The 22,198-nt window shown below is 45.0% G+C and overlaps 4 protein-coding genes across 9 annotated transcripts in view; all 4 read right to left on the bottom strand.

Moving 5' to 3' along the window:
* Window positions 1-291: 291 nt before the first annotated feature.
* On the bottom strand, window positions 292-7,721 carry slc35a2 (solute carrier family 35 member 2). 3 transcript variants are annotated; one of them, XM_034536392.1, is made up of 6 exons: window positions 7,495-7,721; window positions 5,575-5,760; window positions 4,856-5,007; window positions 3,866-3,988; window positions 2,858-3,447; window positions 292-627 (listed from the first exon to the last, which is right to left on the bottom strand). In XM_034536392.1, exons 1-6 carry the CDS (start codon window positions 7,556-7,558, stop codon window positions 600-602), a joined length of 1,143 nt encoding a protein of 380 aa, XP_034392283.1. In that variant the 5' UTR covers window positions 7,559-7,721; the 3' UTR covers window positions 292-599. The 3 variants fall into 3 exon arrangements, with proteins under 3 accessions (XP_034392283.1, XP_034392281.1, XP_034392280.1); XM_034536390.1 differs by lacking the exon at window positions 292-627 and adding an exon at window positions 1,078-2,354 and having other exon boundaries at window positions 5,575-5,757; XM_034536389.1 differs by lacking the exon at window positions 292-627 and adding an exon at window positions 2,054-2,354.
* A 1,788-nt stretch (window positions 7,722-9,509) lies between these two features.
* LOC117733054 lies at window positions 9,510-11,178 on the bottom strand. Its single transcript, XM_034536388.1, has 2 exons — window positions 10,005-11,178; window positions 9,510-9,959 (listed from the first exon to the last, which is right to left on the bottom strand). Exons 1-2 carry the CDS (start codon window positions 11,161-11,163, stop codon window positions 9,898-9,900), a joined length of 1,221 nt encoding a protein of 406 aa, XP_034392279.1. The 5' UTR covers window positions 11,164-11,178; the 3' UTR covers window positions 9,510-9,897.
* Window positions 10,551-16,870, bottom strand: pim2 (Pim-2 proto-oncogene, serine/threonine kinase). Of its 3 annotated transcripts, none has more exons than XM_034536406.1 (8): window positions 16,672-16,870; window positions 15,281-15,381; window positions 15,125-15,175; window positions 14,118-14,344; window positions 11,727-11,896; window positions 11,465-11,641; window positions 11,175-11,361; window positions 10,551-11,129 (listed from the first exon to the last, which is right to left on the bottom strand). In XM_034536406.1, exons 1-7 carry the CDS (start codon window positions 16,700-16,702, stop codon window positions 11,183-11,185), a joined length of 936 nt encoding a protein of 311 aa, XP_034392297.1. In that variant the 5' UTR covers window positions 16,703-16,870; the 3' UTR covers window positions 10,551-11,129; window positions 11,175-11,182. The 3 variants fall into 3 exon arrangements, with proteins under 3 accessions (XP_034392297.1, XP_034392298.1, XP_034392296.1); XM_034536407.1 differs by having other exon boundaries at window positions 10,551-10,994; XM_034536405.1 differs by having other exon boundaries at window positions 10,551-11,361.
* Window positions 16,871-17,769: 899 nt separating this feature from the next.
* otud5a (OTU deubiquitinase 5a) overlaps window positions 17,770-22,198 on the bottom strand; it is a 13,501-nt gene continuing 9,072 nt past the window's right edge. For both annotated transcript variants that reach the window (XM_034536360.1, XM_034536361.1), the window contains exons 3-9: window positions 21,240-21,304; window positions 20,991-21,147; window positions 20,759-20,907; window positions 19,716-19,901; window positions 19,413-19,635; window positions 19,226-19,297; window positions 17,770-18,680 (exon numbers count right to left, since the gene is read on the bottom strand). In XM_034536360.1, the coding sequence (XP_034392251.1) occupies window positions 18,544-18,680; window positions 19,226-19,297; window positions 19,413-19,635; window positions 19,716-19,901; window positions 20,759-20,907; window positions 20,991-21,147; window positions 21,240-21,304 (989 nt within the window). In that variant the 3' untranslated portion in view covers window positions 17,770-18,543. The remainder of the gene's footprint in view (window positions 18,681-19,225; window positions 19,298-19,412; window positions 19,636-19,715; window positions 19,902-20,758; window positions 20,908-20,990; window positions 21,148-21,239; window positions 21,305-22,198) is intronic.

Raw genomic sequence — 22,198 nt, 5'->3', positions numbered from 1 at the left:
GTAATAATACTGCAGTAGGACCGTAATAATACTGCAGTAGGACCGTAATAATACTACAGTAGCACCGTAATAATACTACAGTAGGACCGTAATAATACTGCAGTAGGACCATAATAATACTGCAGTAGGACCGTAATATTACTGCAGTAGCACCGTAATAATACTGCAGTAGGACCATAATAATACTGCAGTAGAACCGTAATAATACTGCAGTAGTAATGTAATAATAATGCAATAGGACCGTAATAATACTGCAGTAGGACCGTAATAATACTGCAATAGGACCGTAATAATACTGCAGTAGGACCATAATAATACTGCAGTAGTAATGTAATAATACTGCAATAGCACGGTAATAATACTGCAGTAGTAATGTAATAATACTGCAATAGCACGGTAATAATATTGCAATAGGACCGTAATAATACTGCAGCAGTAATGTAATAATACTGCAATAGCACGGTAATAATACTGCAGTAGGACCGTAATACTATAGTAACACCATCATAATACTGCAGTATCACTGTAATAATAGTGAGTAGTACAGTATTAATACTGCAGTAGTACCAGCAGGGAGGATGAAGGCCGCCGTCTGTCACTCAGGATCCTTTCTGTTTAGCTGAACACCTGGAGGAAGAGGAGGAGGAGAAGAAGGAGAAGGAGAAGGAAGAGACATTAGACTTCCTGTTGTGTTCAAGTGCAGAGTAGAATATACTACATATACACTAAACAGTACTATAACTAGTATCATCTTATAGTTTCCTGCTTTGTCCTCATTAGTCTGAAAATAGTTTGTCTTCTTCATGGACATGAACAAATAATTATATTAAAATAAACTAATGTTCAGCCTTTTATCTGGAATTCTTCAATTTATAAAAATTAAATCTAGCCAATAAAATAAAAAATGTAATTAAGTGTTTTATCCTCCAAGACATGAAATGAACATGCTTCCAAAATACATTTTCAATTAAACAGTTGATTAAATTACAAAAAGTATTAAAAAAAAAATAAACTGAAACATGCAGGAACATTTTACTGGAATTAATTTCCCTCCAAATTAAGACAAACTCCAGATTCTTTGATTCACTTTCTCCTTTATATAAAACTTTACCAAAAGAAGTATTTACACAACGAGCTGCTCGCCGAGAGCAGAGCAACAGATTTAAAAGGAACAGAAACATTGTGTTTTATGTCACAATAACAGACGCAGATTATTAAAAAAACTCAAGAACATTATCTTGTTGTCTCCAGAAAACAAACTTTAGTTATTGATCTGTCATTTAAAAAACATCCAGCAATAATATACAATTACATAAATAAGAAAAAAGATAGTTTGATATGATTAATAATCTCAGTATATTATGTTACATATGTAATTCAAGAGAAACAAGTGTTTTTATATATTTCTTTAAAATAATAAAATAATGATTTTATTTGAACTCAGATGATAATCTCAAACTAGTCCTCTTCCTCCGCCAGACAGACAATCTCACAGAACCACAGATCAATCCTTCATTCCCTCTTAAATGTATGAGATATTAGATTCCCCCTGTCTCCCTAGATATAATTTAAGGTTTCTTGAGATCAATAATAATAATTATATGACTAAACAACAGAATGCAACAACAACGTAAACAGGAAGCAGCTGGACGGACCAACTCAAACTGATCTCAGGTCAGACTTCCTGCCGACGGCACACAAGATAAAAAAGGCACCGATCAATAATCAATCAGAACTTAACTGACATTCCATCATTGATCAATATGATGATGATTGTTCCATTAAGTGACTCTTCACCGTCTGATCAATAGATCAATAGACGAGGTCACATGGGAGGTCAGGTGACTCCAAACGAACCGTTTAATCAATTTAACGGGATCAGTTTCAACCAGAGCTGGAAAACATGAAACCACAGAAGAAGAACCAGAGGAACCAGAAGAAGAAGAAGAACCAGAAGAAGAAGAAGAAGAAGAACCAGAAGAAGAAGAACCAGAGGAACCAGAAGAAGAAGAACCAGAAGAAGAAGAACCAGAGGAACCAGTAGAAGAAGAAGAAGAACCAGAGGAACCAGAAGAAGAAGGAGAAGAAGAAGAAGAACCAGAGGAACCAGAAGAAGAAGGAGAAAAAAAAACAGAAGAACCAGAACGTCTGTCCTCCTCGAGGACGAAATAAAATAAAATAAAGCCGATCTGATGAAGATAATCAATAATCAGCGTAAGGCTTCTCCTCTTTCACGTAGTGAGAGTTTTAAGGCAGAGACACTCTGCAGCAGCTCCTCCTCCTCCTGTTGTGCTTTGAGCAGTTAGTCTGTGGCGAGGACGGCGGCGGCAGGAGAGGCCACGCCTCCCTGAGCTCTGAGGTGGAGGAGAGAGGAGAGGTTAGTGTTTAGGGAGGAAAGCAGGAGGCGAGGATTTACAACCAGACGTCCTCCTCGAGTCAGAAGGAGTCCAGAAACACCAACTCCTCTGTTCTCCTTTTAGTCATAGGAGGAGCAAAAAGAGGGTGAGGAGGTCTTTGCTTCCAGTTCAGGAAGGAAAATAAGAGACTCCTCCTCTTATTTCTCTTCCTCCTCCTCGTCACAAGTCTTCATCTGAGATCCAGAGGAGGTGAGGGGTTAGGAGGTCAATGCGAGGTTAGGACACGGCAAGCAGGAGGTGAGGAGAAGGTGGAGACCTCCACAGACAGACAGACAGACAGACAGAATGAGTTGAGCAGGAAGTGAGGAGGAAAGCAGGAGGCGAGGAGGAGGTGGAGACCTACAGAGAGAGAGAAGAAGAAGGGAGGAGGAGGAAAGCAGGAGGGGAGGAGGAGGTGGAGACCTCCAGAGAGAGAGAGGAGTCACTTCACCAGCACTGACTTTGGCAGAAACGCCTCCATCTCGGCGTCTCCTTCCGTCCTCGGCGACGCCAAAGACACCGAGGAAGAGGCGGCGGCGACGGACGAGGAGGCGGCGGCTTTGGGGAGGCTGTACATGTAGACGGCGCCGATGACGAGCCCCGCCCCCAATGTGAAGAGCAGGTCCACGTGGAAGCCCAGCAGGTAGACGGACACCACGGTGGACACCACGATGGAGAAGGAGGTGGCGAAGCCCTTCAGGATGTTGTCGGCGTACTTCACCACCACGGCCACCAGCAGCCCGCCGAACGCCTGGTTGAAGATGACGCACCACACCGCGCCGGTGTAGCCGAACAGGAAGCCGCTCTCGGCCACGGCGTCGCCGTCGTTCCACCAGAGTCCCAGCATGCCGAGCACCGTGCCGAAGATGCCGAGCTGCACGTTCCTCATCCACACGGACGCCGAGCTACCCTTCAGGATCTTCTCGAAGTAAACGCCGGCGAAGCCGGACGACAGGCAGCTCACCACCACGGCGAGCAGGCCCACCGTGTAGTTCTGCGAGGAGCCCTCGACCGACGACGCCTGCTCCTCCTTCTTCCTCTCCTGGTCCACCTGAGGAGGAGATCAACGACATCGTCAATGGATCGGATCGATCCATCGGGGCACCATCTGACCCACCGTCTTTCTCACTGACTAAGCCGATCAAATCCATCGGTAACATTTAAAAGATCAATTCATATCGAGTCACCTTCAACTGGTAAAATTAAATTAAATCTTGAACTGAACTATCCTGAAGGACTAGACGTACCTGAAGGACTAGACGAACCTGAAGGACTAGACATGACTAGACGTACCTGAAGGACTAGACGAACCTGAAGGACTTGACATGACTAGACGTACCTGAAGGACTAGACATGACTAGACGTACCTGAAGGACTAGACATGACTAGACGTACCTGAAGGACTAGACATGACTAGACGTACCTGAAGGACTAGACATGACTAGACGTACCTGAAGGACTAGACGTACCTGAACAATGGCGACTCCGGCAAAGAGCAGCAGCAGAGAAACCCACTGGACTCTGGACAGAGTCTTCCTCAGCATCATCACGCTGAACAGAGCCGTGGTGAGGATCTTCAGCTGGTAGGTCACCTGTTACAAAGAGACACGTTTCTACTGACTAGACACTAACTAGTGCTGTGGAGTCATTAAACACTAGCTAGTGCTGTGGAGTCATTAAACACTAGCTAGTGCTGTGGAGTCATTAAACACTAGCTAGTACTGTGGAGTCATTAAACACTAGCTAGTACTGTGGAGTCATTAAACACTAGCTAATACTGTGGAGTCATTAAACACTAGCTAGTGCTGTGGAGTCATTAAACACTAGCTAGTACTGTGGAGTCATTAAGCACTAGCTAATACTGTGGAGTCATTAAACACTAGCTAGTGCTGTGGAGTCATTAAACACTAGCTAGTACTGTGGAGTCATTAAACACTAGCTAATACTGTGGAGTCATTAAACACTAGCTAGTGCTGTGGAGTCATTAAACACTAGCTAGTACTGTGGAGTCATTAAACACTAGCTAGTACTGTGGAGTCATTAAACACTAGCTAATACTGTGGAGTCATTAAAAACTAGCTAATACTGTGGAGTCATTAAACACTAGCTAATACTGTGGAGTCATTAAACACTAGCTAGTACTGTGGAGTCATTAAACACTAACTAGTACTGTGAAGTCAGTAAACACTAACGTGTACTAACTAGTACTGTGAAGTTAGTACACTAACTAGTTCCTTCATCATCATTAATATCACAGTGTATTTATTCTGACATATGAACAATAACTAAATCACTACATGTGGATTAATCCGCCGCTGAAAATAGTCTAACAAAGTTTCTACTTCCTGTTCTGATGAAAACCTGTAAAATGTCTCCAGTAGGAACCAATGAGACGCAGACAGGAATTGAGACGGCATTAAGAGACAGACACGATGAAGACGATGAAGACGATGTCTTACCTGGAAGGTGGCAGCCGGCAGGTTGGAGATGGCGACGTACTGCAGGTTGTTCTGCAGCGTGTAGATGAGAGAAGGAACGGCCAGTTTCAGAGTGTCTTTGTACTGAAACACGATGGAGTCAACCAGGAAGTAGACTGTGTCCTTCACATTAACTGGAGGGGGGGAGTATGGAGACAGGGGGAAGTGAGGGAGAGAAGTAGGAAGACAGGGGGAAGTGAGGGAGAGAGAAGTATGGAGACAGGGGGAAGTGAGGGAGAGAGAAGTATGGAAACAGGGGGAAGTGAGGGAGAGAAGTAGGAAGACAGGGGGAAGTGAGGGAGAGAGAAGTATGGAGACAGGGGGAAGTGAGGGAGAGAGAAGTAGGGAGACAGGGGGAAGTGAGGGAGAGAAGTAGGAAGACAGGGGGAAGTGAGGGAGAGAGAAGTATGGAGACAGGGGGAAGTGAGGGAGAGAGAAGTAGGGAGACAGGAGGAAGTGAGGGAGAGAGAGCAGTAGGGAGACAGGAGGAAGTGAGGGAGAGAGAGCAGTAGGGAGACAGGAGGAAGTGAGGGAGAGAGAGCAGTAGGGAGACAGGGGGGAGGACGACAGACAGTTAGTTATCGTTGAGGAATAAAGATTTTATTTCCATGATCACAGTAACATCAGTGAACTATGAATACTAAGTAGTTAAACATGATTAGTTAATAAAGAATATGATAATCAGGTGTTTTGATCCTCACGTCTCTTCTGCAGCAGGATGATGACGACACACGTCAGCAACTTCAGGATCTCCGCCATGACGACGGCCGACGTCGTGAAGAAGCGGTCGCCGGGCAACGTGCGGACGTATCGGATGCTGAGGATGAGCGAAGCGTTCTGGACCACGAGCACCGCCAGACTAGCGTACTTCAGCCTCCTGTGGGCTGCTGGGACACGGAGAGGACACCTGTCACACCTGAACCTGAGGACAGGTGTCCACTAGAGTGTGTACTCCAGCTGTCACATACACGTGTGTGTGTGTATACACACACATACATACGTGTATGTGTGTGTAGTGTGTGTAGTCCAGCTGTCACAGATATGAAGAGCAAACATGAAGACTGCATTTGCACATTATTTAATTTACGATTTATTTAATTTGAAACGTATTATTTTGAATGTCTCCATTTTATTACCACATATTATTTATTTATCACATTTCTTTCTTTGAGTCCCTCCTTTGGTTCTCTAGTCAAATCTATTTATTAGTTATGTTAGCGCTAATAAGCTGACTTGAGCCTTTACATTTGTTCTTGTATTAGCTTGATTCGTTACATGAATTGTTCGCCTGTTGGGCGTCTTGTTGTTGTTGTTGTTGTTGTTGTTGTGCAGGTTTACATACACATGATTAACATGTCTTTATGATCACATTGCATCATGTTGGTGCTTGTTCAACTGTACGTGGATTTGATTTAGTTATTGAATACAAATCAAACCCAGAGGGAGATCAATTAGTTAAACCAATACGGTGTTACTATTGGAATGGGCCCCGTCACACCTGTCCATCAGTCACACCTGTCCATCAGTCACACCTGTCCATCAGTCACACCTGTCCCCCAGAGGGCACTCGTAACACCTGTCCACCAGAGGGCACTCGTCACACCTGTCCATCAGTCACACCTGTCCACCAGAGGGCACTCGTCACACCTGTCCACCAGTCACACCTGTCCACCAGAGGGCACTCGTCACACCTGTCCATCAGTCACACCTGTCCACCAGAGGGCACTCGTCACACCTGTCCACCAGTCACACCTGTCCACCAGAGGGCACTCGTCACACCTGTCCATCAGTCACACCTGTCCACCAGAGGGCACTCGTCACACCTGTCCACCAGTCACACCTGTCCACCAGAGGGCACTCGTCACACCTGTCCACCAGTCACACCTGTCCACCAGTCACACCTGTCCACCAGTCACACCTGTCCACCAGAGGGCACTCGTCACACCTGTCCACCAGTCACACCTGTCTACATCTCAGAGGCACATATTTACTCAGGGCGACACTACAAACATCTGACAATCTTATCTTAGATGATTTATTAATTTAGATTAAACAGGATGTAGAGGAGACTTTTTCACATTAAATGTTATCATTATGAAAAAATATATATATATATATATATATATATATATATATATATATATAAAAAAAATCCAGATTCATCAGATATTATAGTAAAACATGTCACTCATCAGTACTTTCACTACACCTGCATTGTAAGCACACCTCCACGTCACCAGTTCTTCATCATCATCATCATCATCATCACACCTGGTGGTTCATTCACCTTTAGGCTGTTCGCTTTAGCCCCCGAGCTCGGCAGCATCAACACTGGCGGGTTAGTTAGTTAGCTCGTTAGTAGCCAGTGGAGTTAGCATTATACGTTAGCCTTTAGCTCAGCTAGCATGAGAGGTTAGTCTGGGTTAGCTGCTAGTTAGCTGCTAGGCAGCTAAACGATGTTTTCAGAAACCGGAAACAGATGAAGAAACTTTGTTTTTATTACTTTTAATGTATAAAATATGTTTTTTTTTTTAATCACACAAGTCCTCCCATCGGTACCAGTTACCCCTCAGTTACCCCTCAGTTACCCCTCAGTTAGAGCCGTGCGGGCCGGTTCTCACCTTCAGTCTGACTCCGGCTCGTCTTCTCCTCCGCCACCGGGCTCCGGATCCCCGCCGCCATCATGTGGTACCGAGCCTCAGAACCGGGCTGGAGCACTGAGATCCGGGTCTGTTGTTCAGGTCAAAGAGCCGGAGATGAAGCCGGAGCTCAGGAGAGAAGCAGCGAAAGAAAACACGGCGGAGGAGCCGAAGTGTTCCGGAAGTAAAGGAACTCCGGCTGCGGAGACCTGAAGCGTCGACAGGAGGCATCACTCTGAGGGAAAGAACCGCGTCGCGCAATTATTTTATTTTGAAATATATTATGTTGTGTTATGTAATACTATATTGTATTTTAATATATTATATTTTACTAGATTTTAATATTTTAATATATTATGTTATGTTTTATAATACTATATTATATTTAAATATATTATACTAGATTTTAATGTTTTATATTTAAAATATTAGATTATGGTATGTCAGATTATACTATATTATATTTTTTATATATCACATTTTAATATACTATATAATATTTGTATATTTGTATATTATACTATATTTGTATATATTATAACATATTATATAGCACAATATAATAGTTGTCATCTAAATATATCATGAATCTCCCTTTTTTCAGAAAGATATTCATAATTAATTAATGGAGGAAATTGTTTTATTATAAAACCCTGAACAATAACTTTCAAGGCAAATCCATTCCAATAAAATATCCGGCCCCATTTATAGATATGCAAATTAAACTGATTATTTTGTGTTTTTTCTAAATTAAAAGACTTTTAATTGATTTACCTATTTCTTATTGTAAATCCTGATTTGTTAACTTAAAAAACAAAGATCAATACAACAAATAAAGACATTTATAATTATAAAGATAATCGAGATCAAGTTTTTTCTTTTTCAAGAATATATTAACATTAGTTATGATTTTCAGGTAGTTTAGATAAACAGCACAGATTTAAAAGAAAGGAAATTAGCCTTTAAAGATTGATATGTTAAAGTCTGTAAATGTGGCTGTATGTTTTGTGAACATTTGCTGCACAAAATAGTTGTGATTATTATTTCTGTGACTGTGAAATAAAGTATAAAGTTTCAATAACAGTCTGGGACAAGGAGCTCCGAATAGACAGTCAGAGTGAGACCTCTCTGATCCTGCCCGACAACAATCTTTTCCTCACAGTTTGGCCATGAAGGAATCCTATTGGCTGCTGGCCTCACCTGTCCGACGTTGGTGTTCAGCCCCACCTGCTGGTTCACTGAGGTACTACTACTGTCTGGTTTCAATGCTCTTAGACATAGTACTTAATGATAGTTACATAAAGTAAAGTAACATAATGTAAGGCAGTAATAAAGCTCATCATAATTTTAGATAAAGTATTGTATCATAATATTATATATTGTATCATAACTTTAGATAAAGTATTGTATCATAATGTTAGATGAAGTATTGTATCATAATATTATATATATTGTATCATAATATTATATATTGTATCATAATAGTCTATATATATTGTATCATAATGTTTGATGAAGTCTTTTGTTTTTGTTTTCTTATCAGGGTCCGAGCGACTCAAAGTCCCTATTTATTTGTTTTATTTGTTTTACCTGTATTTTAGCTATTCTTATTTATTTTTAGCTTTTAGGATGTTTTAATTATGTGAAGTGTCTTTGAGTATTATGAAAAGCGCTATATAAATTAAATGCATTATTATTATTATTAAGTATTGTATCATATTATATATAGTGTATCATAATATTATATATATTGTATCATAATATTATATATTGTATCATAATATTATATATATTGTATCATAATGTTTGATGAAGTATTGTATCATAATATTATATATTGTATCATGTTGGATAAAGTATTGTATCATAATGTAACATATTGCTATATTAAATGATGTTTTCTGCTCATTAAAGCTGTAACGTGGTTCGTTATCCCTCGTCGTTTGTGTTACGAACACTATGCATTGTGGGTAATAAGAAGCTGGGACACGACGTGATGAAGTGACAAAACTGTTTAATTCAAACATCGGATCTTTTGTACTTTTATTTCGATCCATAACTTGTTATTTAATGTAAATAAAACAAGTGACCAATAAGCCACTTTGACCGTGAAACCAGCCAATAGAAAGCAAGCATTCAGTGACATCACAACGGGTCACGCCTACAGTTACACAGGAAGCCGTAAATCAGGACTTCCTGTTTCCTGATGTTTGACGAAAAGTCTTCACATCAACTTTGACTACACAATAAATATTTGAACTGTTTGTTCTTCACACAAGAAGCTGGAGAACGACTTATTCTACTGAACGACTGGAACGTTTGCAGCAAAGCTGTTTGTTCTCTAACAAATAAATAAACAACCAATCAAATCAGACACACCAACAATTAAATTATACTAAATAAAACATGGAAATAAATACTTTTCTCTCTAAGAGACTCTCCAGAGTCTTTTATGTTCAGGGTTGCGTGCACAGTGATCATCTGTCCAGAGCCTTTTATGTTCAGGGTTGCGTGCACTGTGATCATCTGTCCAGAGCCTTTTATGTTCAGGGTTGCGTGCACTGTGGTCATCTGTCCAGAGCCTTTTATGTTCAGGGTTGCGTGCACTGTGGTCATCTGCCCAGAGCCTTTTATGTTCAGGGTTGCGTGCACTGTGGTCATCTGTCCAGAGCCTTTTATGTTCAGGGTTGCGTGCACTGTGGTCATCTGCCCAGAGCCTTTTATGTTCAGGGTTGCGTGCACTGTGATCATCTGTCCAGAGCCTTTTATGTTCAGGGTTGCGTGCACTGTGATCATCTGTCCAGAGCCTTTTATGTTCAGGGTTGCGTGCACTGTGATCATCTGTCCAGAGCCTTTTATGTTCAGGGTTGCGTGCACTGTGATCATCTGTCCAGAGCCTTTTATGTTCAGGGTTGCGTGCACTGTGGTCATCTGTCCAGAGCCTTTTATGTTCAGGGTTGCGTGCACTGTGATCATCTGTCCAGAGCCTTTTATGTTCAGGGTTGCGTGCACTGTGATCATCTGTCCAGAGCCTTGTATGTTCAGGGTTGCGTGCACTGTGGTCATCTGCCCAGAGCCTTTTATGTTCAGGGTTGCGTGCACTGTGATCATCTGTCCAGAGCCTTTTATGTTCAGGGTTGCGTGCACTGTGGTCATCTGTCCAGAGCCTTTTATGTTCAGGGTTGCGTGCACTGTGGTCATCTGCCCAGAGCCTTTTATGTTCAGGGTTGCGTGCACTGTGATCATCTGTCCAGAGCCTTTTATGTTCAGGGTTGCGTGCACTGTGATCATCTGTCCAGAGCCTTTTATGTTCAGGGTTGCGTGCACTGTGATCATCTGTCCAGAGCCTTTTATGTTCAGGGTTGCGTGCACTGTGATCATCTGTCCAGAGCCTTTTATGTTCAGGGTTGCGTGCACTGTGGTCATCTGTCCAGAGCCTTTTATGTTCAGGGTTGCGTGCACTGTGATCATCTGTCCGGAGCCTTGTATGTTCAGGGTTGCGTGCACTGTGATCATCTGTCCAGAGCCTTTTATGTTCAGGGTTGCGTGCACTGTGATCATCTGTCCGGAGCCTTGTATGTTCAGGGTTGCGTGCACTGTGATCATCTGTCCAGAGCCTTTTATGTTCAGGGTTGCGTGCACTGTGATCATCTGTCCAGAGCCTTGTATGTTACAGGGACTGGTTGGGCAGACTGCTGTGGTCCTCCTGCAGGCCTCCTTCCTCCTCCTCCTCCTCCTCCTCCTCCTCCTCCTTTCCTCCCTCCATCCAGGGGTGAGACAGGATCTCCTCCAGAGTCGGTCGCTCCTCAGGGCGGTACGAGAGACACCAGCGAATCAGAGACTGGCATTCTGGGAAGAAAGATCGACTCGAGGTTGTGGTTTAAAACATCTGGACATTTGAGCCAATCAAAATTGCACAGAGGTCAGAGAGGTGGGCGGAGCCTCTGCTCACCTTTAGAGACCCGTCTGGTAAAAGTGGGCGTGGCCCTGACGATCTCCTGGTCGCGCTCGAACGGGATGTCGCCGCACACCATGTCGAAGAGCAGGACGCCCAGAGACCAGACGGTGAGAGAGACGGCCTCGTAGGACTGAGACTCGATCCACTCGGGGGGGCTGTAGACCCGGGTACCTGAGGAGGGAGGAGACGAGCAGGGTTATCAATACAGAACCGATAACCTTATAATCCTTATTATTATTATTACTACTCTCTGCACCTTCAAACTCGCTGTACGCCGTCTCTTTAAGAGGAGCTCCGGATCCAAAGTCCACCACCGTGACCTCCAGCGTCCTCGTGTCCACCACGATGTTCTCGTCCTTTATGTCTCTGTGCACCACGCCGTGAGCGTGAAGGAACCGCAGAGCCTCCACCACCTGACGGAAGAACCTGGTGGGAACAGAGCGGAACAGAGAACTTTGACAACAGAACCACACAGAGCAGAACCACACAGAGTAGTCAGTAGAACCAAAGAGTAGAACAGTAGTCAGTAGAACCACACAGAGGAGAACAGTAGTCAGTAGAACCACACAGAGGAGAACAGTAGTCAGTAGAACCACACAGAGGAGAACAGTAGTCAGTAGAACCACACAGAGGAGAACAGTAGTCAGAAGAACCCCACAGAGGAGAACAGTAGTCAGTAGAACCACACAGGGGAGAACAGTAGTCAGTAGAACCACACAGAGGAGAACAGTAGTCAGAAGAACCCCACAGAGGAGAACAGTAGTAGAACCACACAGAGGAGAACAGTAGTCAGTAGAACCACACAGAGGAGAACAGTAGTAGAACCACACAGGAGAACAGTAGGCAGTAGAACCACACAGAGGAGAACAGTAGTCAGAAGAACCCCACAGAGGAGAACAGTAGTCAGAAGAACCCCACAGAGAACAGTAGTAGAACCACACAGAGGAGAACAGTAGTAGAACCACACAGAGGAGAACAGTAGTAGAACCACACAGGAGAACAGTAGTCAGTAGAACCACACAGAGGAGAACAGTAGTCAGAAGAACCCCACAGAGGATAACAGTAGTAGAACCACACAGAGGAGAACAGTAGTCAGAAGAACCCCACAGAGGAGAACAGTAGTAGAACCACACAGAGGAGAACAGTAGTAGAACCACACAGAGGAGAACAGTAGTCAGTAGAACCACACAGAGGAGAACAGTAGTAGAACCACACAGAGGAGAACAGTAGTAGAACCACACAGAGGAGAACAGTAGTCAGAAGAACCCCACAGAGGAGAACAGTAGTAGAACCACACAGAGGAGAACAGTAGTCAGAAGAACCCCACAGAGGAGAACAGTAGTAGAACCACACAGAGGAGAACAGTAGTCAGTAGAACCACACAGAGGAGAACAGTAGTAGAACCACACAGAGGAGAACAGTAGTCAGAAGAACCCCACAGAGGAGAACAGTAGTAGAACCACACAGAGGAGAACAGTAGTAGAACCACACAGAGGAGAACAGTAGTCAGAAGAACCCCACAGAGAACAGTAGTAGAACCACACAGAGGAGAACAGTAGTAGAACCACACAGAGGAGAACAGTAGTAGAACCACACAGGAGAACAGTAGTCAGTAGAACCACACAGAGGAGAACAGTAGTCAGAAGAACCCCACAGAGGATAACAGTAGTAGAACCACACAGAGGAGAACAGTAGTCAGAAGAACCCCACAGAGGAGAACAGTAGTAGAACCACACAGAGGAGAACAGTAGTAGAACCACACAGAGGAGAACAGTAGTCAGTAGAACCACACAGAGGAGAACAGTAGTAGAACCACACAGAGGAGAACAGTAGTAGAACCACACAGAGGAGAACAGTAGTCAGAAGAACCCCACAGAGGAGAACAGTAGTAGAACCACACAGAGGAGAACAGTAGTCAGAAGAACCCCACAGAGGAGAACAGTAGTAGAACCACACAGAGGAGAACAGTAGTCAGTAGAACCACACAGAGGAGAACAGTAGTCAGAAGAACCCCACAGAGGAGAACAGTAGTAGAACCACACAGAGGAGAACAGTAGTAGAACCACACAGAGGAGAACAGTAGTAGAACCACACAGAGGAGAACAGTAGTAGAACCCCACAGAGGAGAACAGTAGTAGAACCACACAGAGGAGAACAGTAGTCAGAAGAACCCCACAGAGGAGAACAGTAGTAGAACCACACAGAGGAGAACAGTAGTAGAACCACACAGAGGAGAACAGTAGTCAGTAGAACCACACAGAGGAGAACAGTAGTCAGAAGAACCCCACAGAGGAGAACAGTAGTAGAACCACACAGAGGAGAACAGTAGTAGAACCACACAGAGGAGAACAGTAGTAGAACCCCACAGAGGAGAACAGTAGTAGAACCCCACAGAGGAGAACAGTAGTAGAACCACACAGAGGAGAACAGTAGTAGAACCACACAGAGGAGAACAGTAGTAGAACCCCACAGAGGAGAACAGTAGTAGAACCACACAGAGGAGAACAGTAGTAGAACCACACAGAGGAGAACAGTAGTAGAACCACACAGAGGAGAACAGTAGTAGAACCACACAGAGGAGAACAGTAGTAGAACCCCACAGAGGAGAACAGTAGTAGAACCACACAGAGGAGAACAGTAGTAGAACCTGTGTGCGAGGCGTTCCGGCAGCGCTCCTCTCTCCGTGATGAAGTCAAACAGATCCTGGTACAGCGGCGGGCGCTCCAGCACCAGCAGGAAGCCCCGCCCCTCCACCTCGAACCAGTCCAGCATATGGACGACCCCCTTGTGACCTCTGACCCCCCCGTGACCTCCGACCTCCGATAGCCTCTGCAGCAGAGCGATCTCCATGGGAACAGGGCTGACCTCACCGGGCTGAGGGAACATAAACACGAGTCAACTCTGTACTGCAAGATGTGTATAAATACACCGTTTATACACGTGTATATAATATGTGTATAAATACACTATGTGTATATAAACCAAGTGTATAAATACACATAGTTTATGTACACACACACACACACACCAAATAGTTAAATATCCATCAAATTAAAACCTTCGTAATTCTTTTAAACAAAAAAAAGACATTACTATAAAAAAAAACTATTGGTTACAACTTATTTTTTATAGTCTTTCATATATATTTGCTTGAAAAACTCTTAATTTAATGAACCAAAATATATTTTGCCGATCGACTAAATGATTTAGTTCAATAATAAAAATACAGAAAGTAACTGGAAATTAAAGATGTTAATAAAACGTCATTTAGGTGGTCACACAGAAACTCCAGTTTGGTTTATTTAGATTTTATTTGCTCTGCTCCCCCGCCTGCAGGTGTGTTCCAGGTGGTTATATGTGTGTGTGTGTGTGTGTGTGTGTGTGTGTGTGTGTGTGTGTGTGTGTGTGTTGGGGGGTTCCCAGTTAAAGTTCTGGTGAATAAGAAATGAGTTCCTCACTGAGGGGAAATCCTGCAGCTTCATTTACTGACCCTGTGACATCACAGGGGGCTGGCCCCGCCCACGGCTGCAGCTCGCCTGTCAGTCCAGCAGAGGGCACCACTGACCCGAGGTCTGTTTACACCTCAGTTATGAACCCGATCGGTGCTCTTTGGGAACATTTCAATCTGGAGAACAATGAACAACAATCACTCACCAGTTTGGTCCACTGCTGAACTCGGTCTCTGGAAATCTGCTTAATGGCGACCTGGAGGAACCGAAGTGGAGAGAGAACGATATTAGAATCATCTAGAAACACGTTCTCTTGTTTTCAACGGCTCAATAAAGCTGAAGGTCGAACATGTCCTCTGACCTGCAGTCCGTCAGAAAGCCTCTGGCCGGAGAACACAGAACCAAAACCACCGCTGCCCAGCAGAGAACCAAAGCGGTACTGACTGCAGAACGGTTCCTTCCCTAGAGAGAGAGAACATCAGTCAGAAGGGTTCCTTCACTAGAGAGAGAACAGTCAGAAGGGTTCCTTCACTAGAGAGAGAACAGTCAGAAGGGTTCCTTCACTAGAGAGAACATCAGTCAGAAGGGTTCCTTCAATAGAGAGAACATCAGTCAGAAGGGTTCCTTCCCTAGAGAGAGAGAACAGTCAGAAGGGTTCCTTCACTAGAGAGAACATCAGTCAGAAGGGTTCCTTCACTAGAGAGAGAACAGTCAGAAGGGTTCCTTCACTAGAGAGAACATCAGTCAGAAGGGTTCCTTCAATAGAGAGAACATCAGTCAGAAGGGTTCCTTCACTAGAGAGAGAACAGTCAGAAGGGTTCCTTCACTAGAGAGAACATCAGTCAGAAGGGTTCCTTCACTAGAGAGAGAACATTCAGAAGGGTTCCTTCACTAGAGAGAACATCAGTCAGAAGGGTTCCTTCACTAGAGAGAGAACATTCAGAAGGGTTCCTTCACTAGAGAGAGAACAGTCAGATGGGTTCCTTCACTAGAGAGAACATCAGTCAGAAGGGTTCCTTCACTAGAGAGAGAACATTCAGAAGGGTTCCTTCACTAGAGAGAGAACAGTCAGATGGGTTCCTTCACTAGAGAGAACATCAGTCAGAAGGGTTCCTTCACTAGAGAGAGAACATTCAGAAGGGTTCCTTCACTAGAGAGAACATCAGTCAGATGGGTTCCTTCACTAGAGAGAACATCAGTCAGAAGGGTTCCTTCACTAGAGAGAGAACATTCAGAAGGGTTCCTTCACTAGAGAGAGAACATTCAGAAGGGTTCCTTCACTAGAGAGAGAACAGTCAGATGGGTTCCTTCCCTAGAGAGAGAACATCAGTCAGAAGGGTTCCTTCACTAGAGAGATATAGATTATACATATATATATATGTATATATGTATATGTGTCTCTGATCTCATTAATAGTTGGTATTTTGTTGCCTCTGATCAATATCTGATCTGATTAAATGTACAATGTGTTTGTTTGTTTGTTACGGTTTAACAAAAGCTTAATTAAAACAACATAAACCGAATAATGTTCTAAAAACACGTTAAATACATTTTGTAATAAGAATAGTTTTCCAGTTTCAGCAGGAGTCATGGCGACTACACTAGTAAGTATTACATTGTATAAATAGTGTGTGTGTGTGTGTGTGGAGGGGGGGGGGGGGGGTTAACGGTAGTTAAACACGAGATGACGTCACGTTTAAGTGACGTCACTCACTTCACCTGCCGCACGTGAAGGTGTTTGAGTTCTCTCACCGTGTTTGCCGCGCAAGTCCTCCTCCAACATGGTCAGGTAGAATCCATCCGGTCTCCAACAACAACAACAACAACAACAACAACAACAACAACAACAACAACAAAGAGGCCGTAAAGCAGACGTTTCTGCCGTAATCACAGTTCAAACGATGGGAAATAAACCGCGTTCAGGAGCTGAAGAAGTCTCACGCGCAAGTTACCGTTTTGTTCTGTATTTATACTCTTCCGTGAGACCACGCCCATCAGGTCTTCGCTGTCCAATCGGCGCCGAGACCAGGACCCAAATGTTTTGAACCGGCCCGCCAATCAGATTCGAGCTACGGTTTTTTTTGTTTTTTGCTCATGAATATTCAAATGAGGCCTGAGGAATTCGTAGAATTCAGGGCGGAAGGATGAAGATGACGATGATGACAGGAAAGAGGACGGTTTCCCCAAAACACACGCACACACACGCGCACGCACACACACACGCGCAGCCTTTGATGTATCGAAATGAACCAACGGTCCCCAGAACACACACGCACGCGCACGCACACACACACAGTCTTTGATGTATCGAAATGAACCAACGGTTCCTCCACGCGCTTTCTCGTTTTCGATCGCGCGCGCACAAGTTCGGGTGAAACCGGAAGTTCATAAGGAAGAACTCTGACCTTCAACTGCAGTAAAAGTACTTATACCACACTATTAAAATACTAGAAATAAAAGTATCTAAACCAAGTATAAATATGTCAAAGTATTGCAGTGTTTGATGCAATTAATTGATAATTATTGACATATCCAACTGTTCTTTATTTATTTAGTAATAAAATTCAGTTTAGTTTGTGAAATTCTTATTTAGTAATTATTATCGGGTTATTTTATATGAATGTATAATATTCAGTTAGAGTTCAAAGCTCAGTGTGTTTGTGTCGAAGAAGAAATAAAATCTCCAAAACAATTTTCTTCAGAAACATTTTTCCTCTTTTTATTCCAAGAAAAAAGAAGAAAAAAAAAAGGTATTTTCATCCCAAACGATAAAATAAAATAAAACAAACTTATATTATTAATAATAACAACAATAATAATAATCAATCATTAAGAGGATAAGTATGACAATTCTCACATTTTTTATTTCCGTTTTTTTTTTTTTTGTCGCTTTTTCTCTATGATGATATTGGTCGTGGTTGATTAAACATGCAGCTAAATAAGTCCGATGGTGGCGGTTTGGAGGAGGAGGAGGAGGAGAGAGGGAGAGTTGTACAGAGCGACTCGTTTCCCAGTTGATGGAAACTGGACTCGGCACAAAATGGCCGCCAGCGGGAGCTACGAGGTTAGCTATGCTAACCAGTCAGCGCTGTTAACAGGGAAGTAGCTTTAAAACAGTAAGACTTGAGGTGACAGCTAGCATTCCTCATTGAAACCAATAGTCCTGATAGCCTCAGAGCTAACAGCCTGAACTGTTAACACCAAAGCAAAAGATATTAAAATTAAAAACCGATTGTGAATTTCAAAATAAAATCCTCCAATCACAACTGATCCCAAATCAGCATTAAGACGGAGCCCCAAGTGGGTTGTAACCAGGAGAAGAAGATGAGGGGGGGGGGGGCGAGGGGGGATAATGCTGGATCACTATTGGCTGGAAGGAGAAGGTCATGGATGAGGAAAGGAGGAAAGGAGGGAAGGAAACAAGAAGACGAGTGAGCAACTGATGAGTTGAAATGTCCGCAGAAAAAAACAAGTGTGCATTTCTTTGTTTGATGTTTTATTTTTTCCCTGGTCGATCTCCTTCTGAGGGTCAGAGGTGAGGAGGGGGGTCAGAGGGCAAAGGTCATCGTTGTGTGTGTGTGTGTGTGTGTGTGTGTGTGTGTGTGTGTGTGTCTGGGCCGGCTATCAGCTGCTGTCGGGTGACGGCTCTCTCTCTCGATGCATGGAGGCGGAGCTCTGATGTTTCATGCTGTCCAGGTACTCCTGCTGGGAGACGGCCAGCACCGACGCCAAGATCTCATCGTCCTCCCAGTCCGTCAGACCTGAAACACACAGAGACCAGGTCAAAGACCAGGGGTCACAGACCGGGGGTCAAAGACCGGGGGTCAAAGACCAGGGGTCACGGACCGGGGTCACAGACCGGGGGTCAAAGACCGGGGGTCACAGACCGGGGGTCAAAGACCGGGGGTCACAGACCGGGGTCACAGACCGGGGTCACAGACCGGGGGTCAAAGACCGGGGTCAAAGACCGGGGGTCACAGACCGGGGGTCACAGACCGGGGGTCACAGACCAGGTTCTTTCCTGCCTCCAGTGAGGAAGCAGCTCGTAAAGGTGCTGACTGATACTGGATGAAGTACTGTGAGCCTCATCAGATCCTCAGAGAGTTCAGAACAACCTGATTAATGTGAAGAAACACCCTGTACTAAAAACATCTGATAACACACACACACACACACACACACACACACACACACACACACATACACAGCCTGTTGGACTGTAAACAGGGTAGCAGTCATAGCATCGTGCTGTAGAAACAGTACTAGTAGTAGTAGTACTAGTAGTATTGGTAGTAGTACTTCTTACCAAACGCTGTTGGTGACATCTCCTGCATGATGGCTCTGTACTCCAAATTATGACGACTCTGATTACTGGGACCTACACACACACACACACACACACACACACACACACACTCATTAGTTCCATCCATCACAGCTCATGCTACTCTCTAATTGGCCGAGCACAGTGTGTGTGTGTGTGTGTGTGGTACCTGGTGCACAGGGGGAGGGGGGTTTGCTCAGGATGAGGGCGGCTCCGGCGGGGGAGGGGGGCTTGTTGTGGGTCGACGGGGCCGTCAGGAGGTCGGAGTGAGAGTGGGAGTGGGAGTGGGAGGGGTCGCAGTCGCGTTGCCGCGGCGACCGGGTGCTCCAGTCGTCCGGTCCGCTGGAGGCCGCCGCCGTCGCCGAGCTGCAGGTGGCGGTCGCCTTGCGGGGCTGAGAGAGACAAACACATTCAGATCTATTGACTGGAGTCTGGACCGTCTGTCTGTCTGTCTGCCCGTCTGTCTGCGTACCTGGCGGGCCTGCTTCTCCTGGTCCTGGAGCCACTGCAGGTAGGACTCCCGGGCCACCTGCTCCTCGATGGCCTCGTTGGTGGCCTCCCAGTCCGTCGCTCTCTTCTTGTCCTCCAGCATCTGCTGCTCGATCCACGACTCCTCCGACGTCTTGATGGCCGACTTCATCAGCGTCTGCTCCGCGTACTGATGAGGGACACACACACACACACACACACACACACACACACACACACACACACACACACTTCAAACTGTGGACGTATACGTCTCTGGTGGAGACCTGTCAATCACCTTGTAGCCCCGCCCCTAAAGCATCCCCTGCTTTATGGTCTGTTTGACTCTAGATGACCATAATTTACTAAATGAACATCATTCTGTATTGAAGAAGACTTGAAACTAGAGATTGAGACCAAAAACTAATGTTTACAATGTTTACTGAGGGAATACATCAAGAGAAGTAGAGTCATTTATATAGACTTCTATACAACCAGAGGAGTCGCCCCCTGGTGGCCAGGAGAGAGAATGCAGCTTTAACACATGAATCATAGACTTCTATACAACCAGAGGAGTCGCCCCCTGGTGGTCAGGAGAGAGAATGCAGCTTTAACACATGAAGCATAGACTTCTATACAACCAGAGGAGTCGCCCCCTGGTGGTCAGGAGAGAGAATGCAGCTTTAACACGTGAAGCATAGACTTCTATACAACCAGAGGAGTCGCCCCCTGGTGGTCAGGAGAGAGAATGCAGCTTTAACACATGAAGCATAGACTTCTATACAACCAGAGGAGTCGCCCCCTGGTGGTCAGGAGAGAGAATGCAGCTTTAACACATGAAGCATAGACTTCTATACAACCAGAGGAGTCGCCCCCTGGTGGTCAGGAGAGAGAATGCAGCTTTACAGGGTTTGTTTAAAGGTAATAAAGTAGTTAATGAATATGAGATAATATAATATATATTGAAAGATAATTATAACCCCTCCTCTCTATAGGGGAGTTTACAGACTGGGCAAAGAGGTGTCTTAAAGGTTTCGATTCTGGTACCCCGGGTTTGAAGGCGGGCAGTCCCAGTCCGACCCCGATCGTGGCCTTGTTGGGGTTCACCACCGAGTTGTAGTGGATGTTGCGATGGTAGCTCACTCTGATCGGCTCATCGTTGTTCTGGTGGATGCCGTGGAACGTGTTGATTGGCTCTGTAGGAGAAGAAGGGGGTGAGGCTGGTGACGTGATTGGCTGACAGATCTGCAGCTGGTTTCTATTGGACAGACCGACTCACCTGTACTGTACTGGTACACCTCCACTGGTCGGTTGTACATCTCGGCCATCGCCTGCATCTCGATGTGGTTTCCGTGGCAATTGTTTTTCCTCTTCCTGTTGATGTATGTGGTGAAGTCCTCCGTCACGTAGTTAGAGAAATAGTCTGCGTTCTTCATCTGGGAGGAAGAAGACAGTTATGAACACAAAAGGGAGGAGACGCTGGAGGAAGAGGAGCGTTGTGAAGACAGTAGGAGGAGCTGACACTCACCAGGTAGTCCATACAGTGTTTCCTGACCACTTCATGCATGTCCTGATCCCCGTACACCTGGTCAGCTGACACACAGAGACATACGGCAGGTCAGAGGTCAAACTACTCATCCATGAAGAGAGACACTGTCATCACGAAACTGGACGTCCTTTACTCAGGAGACACGGAACGATCGTCAGGAAACATGGAACGATTGTCAGGAAACACGGAACGATCGTCAGGAGACACGGAACGATCGTCAGGAGACACGGAACGATTGTCAGGAAACACGGAACGATTGTCAGGAAACACGGAACGATCGTCAGGAGACACGGAACGATCGTCAGGAAACATGGAACGATTGTCAGGAAACACGGAACGATCGTCAGGAGACACGGAACGATCGTCAGGAGACACGGAACGATCGTCAGGAAACACGGAACGATCGTCAGGAGACACGGAACGATCGTCAGGAGACACGGAACGATCGTCAGGAGACACGGAACGATTGTCAGGAAACACGGAACGATTGTCAGGAAACACGGAACGATCGTCAGGAGACACGGAACGATCGTCAGGAAACAAGGAACGATTGTCAGGAAACACGGAACGATCGTCAGGAGACATGGAACGATCGTCAGGAGACACGGAACGATCGTCAGGAGACACGGAACGATTGTCAGGAAACACGGAACGATTGTCAGGAAACACGGAACGATCGTCAGGAGACACGGAACGATCGTCAGGAAACATGGAACGATTGTCAGGAAACACGGAACGATCGTCAGGAGACACGGAACGATCGTCAGGAGACACGGAACGATTGTCAGGAAACACGGAACGATTGTCAGGAAACACGGAACGATCGTCAGGAGACACGGAACGATCGTCAGGAAACATGGAACGATTGTCAGGAAACACGGAACGATCGTCAGGAGACATGGAACGATCGTCAGGAGACACGGAACGATTGTCAGGAA

Source organism: Cyclopterus lumpus, chromosome 7, assembly GCF_009769545.1.
Source record: "Cyclopterus lumpus isolate fCycLum1 chromosome 7, fCycLum1.pri, whole genome shotgun sequence".
Taxonomy (NCBI): Eukaryota; Metazoa; Chordata; class Actinopteri; order Perciformes; family Cyclopteridae; genus Cyclopterus; species Cyclopterus lumpus.
This window is presented reverse-complemented; position numbering and strand designations above follow the sequence as displayed.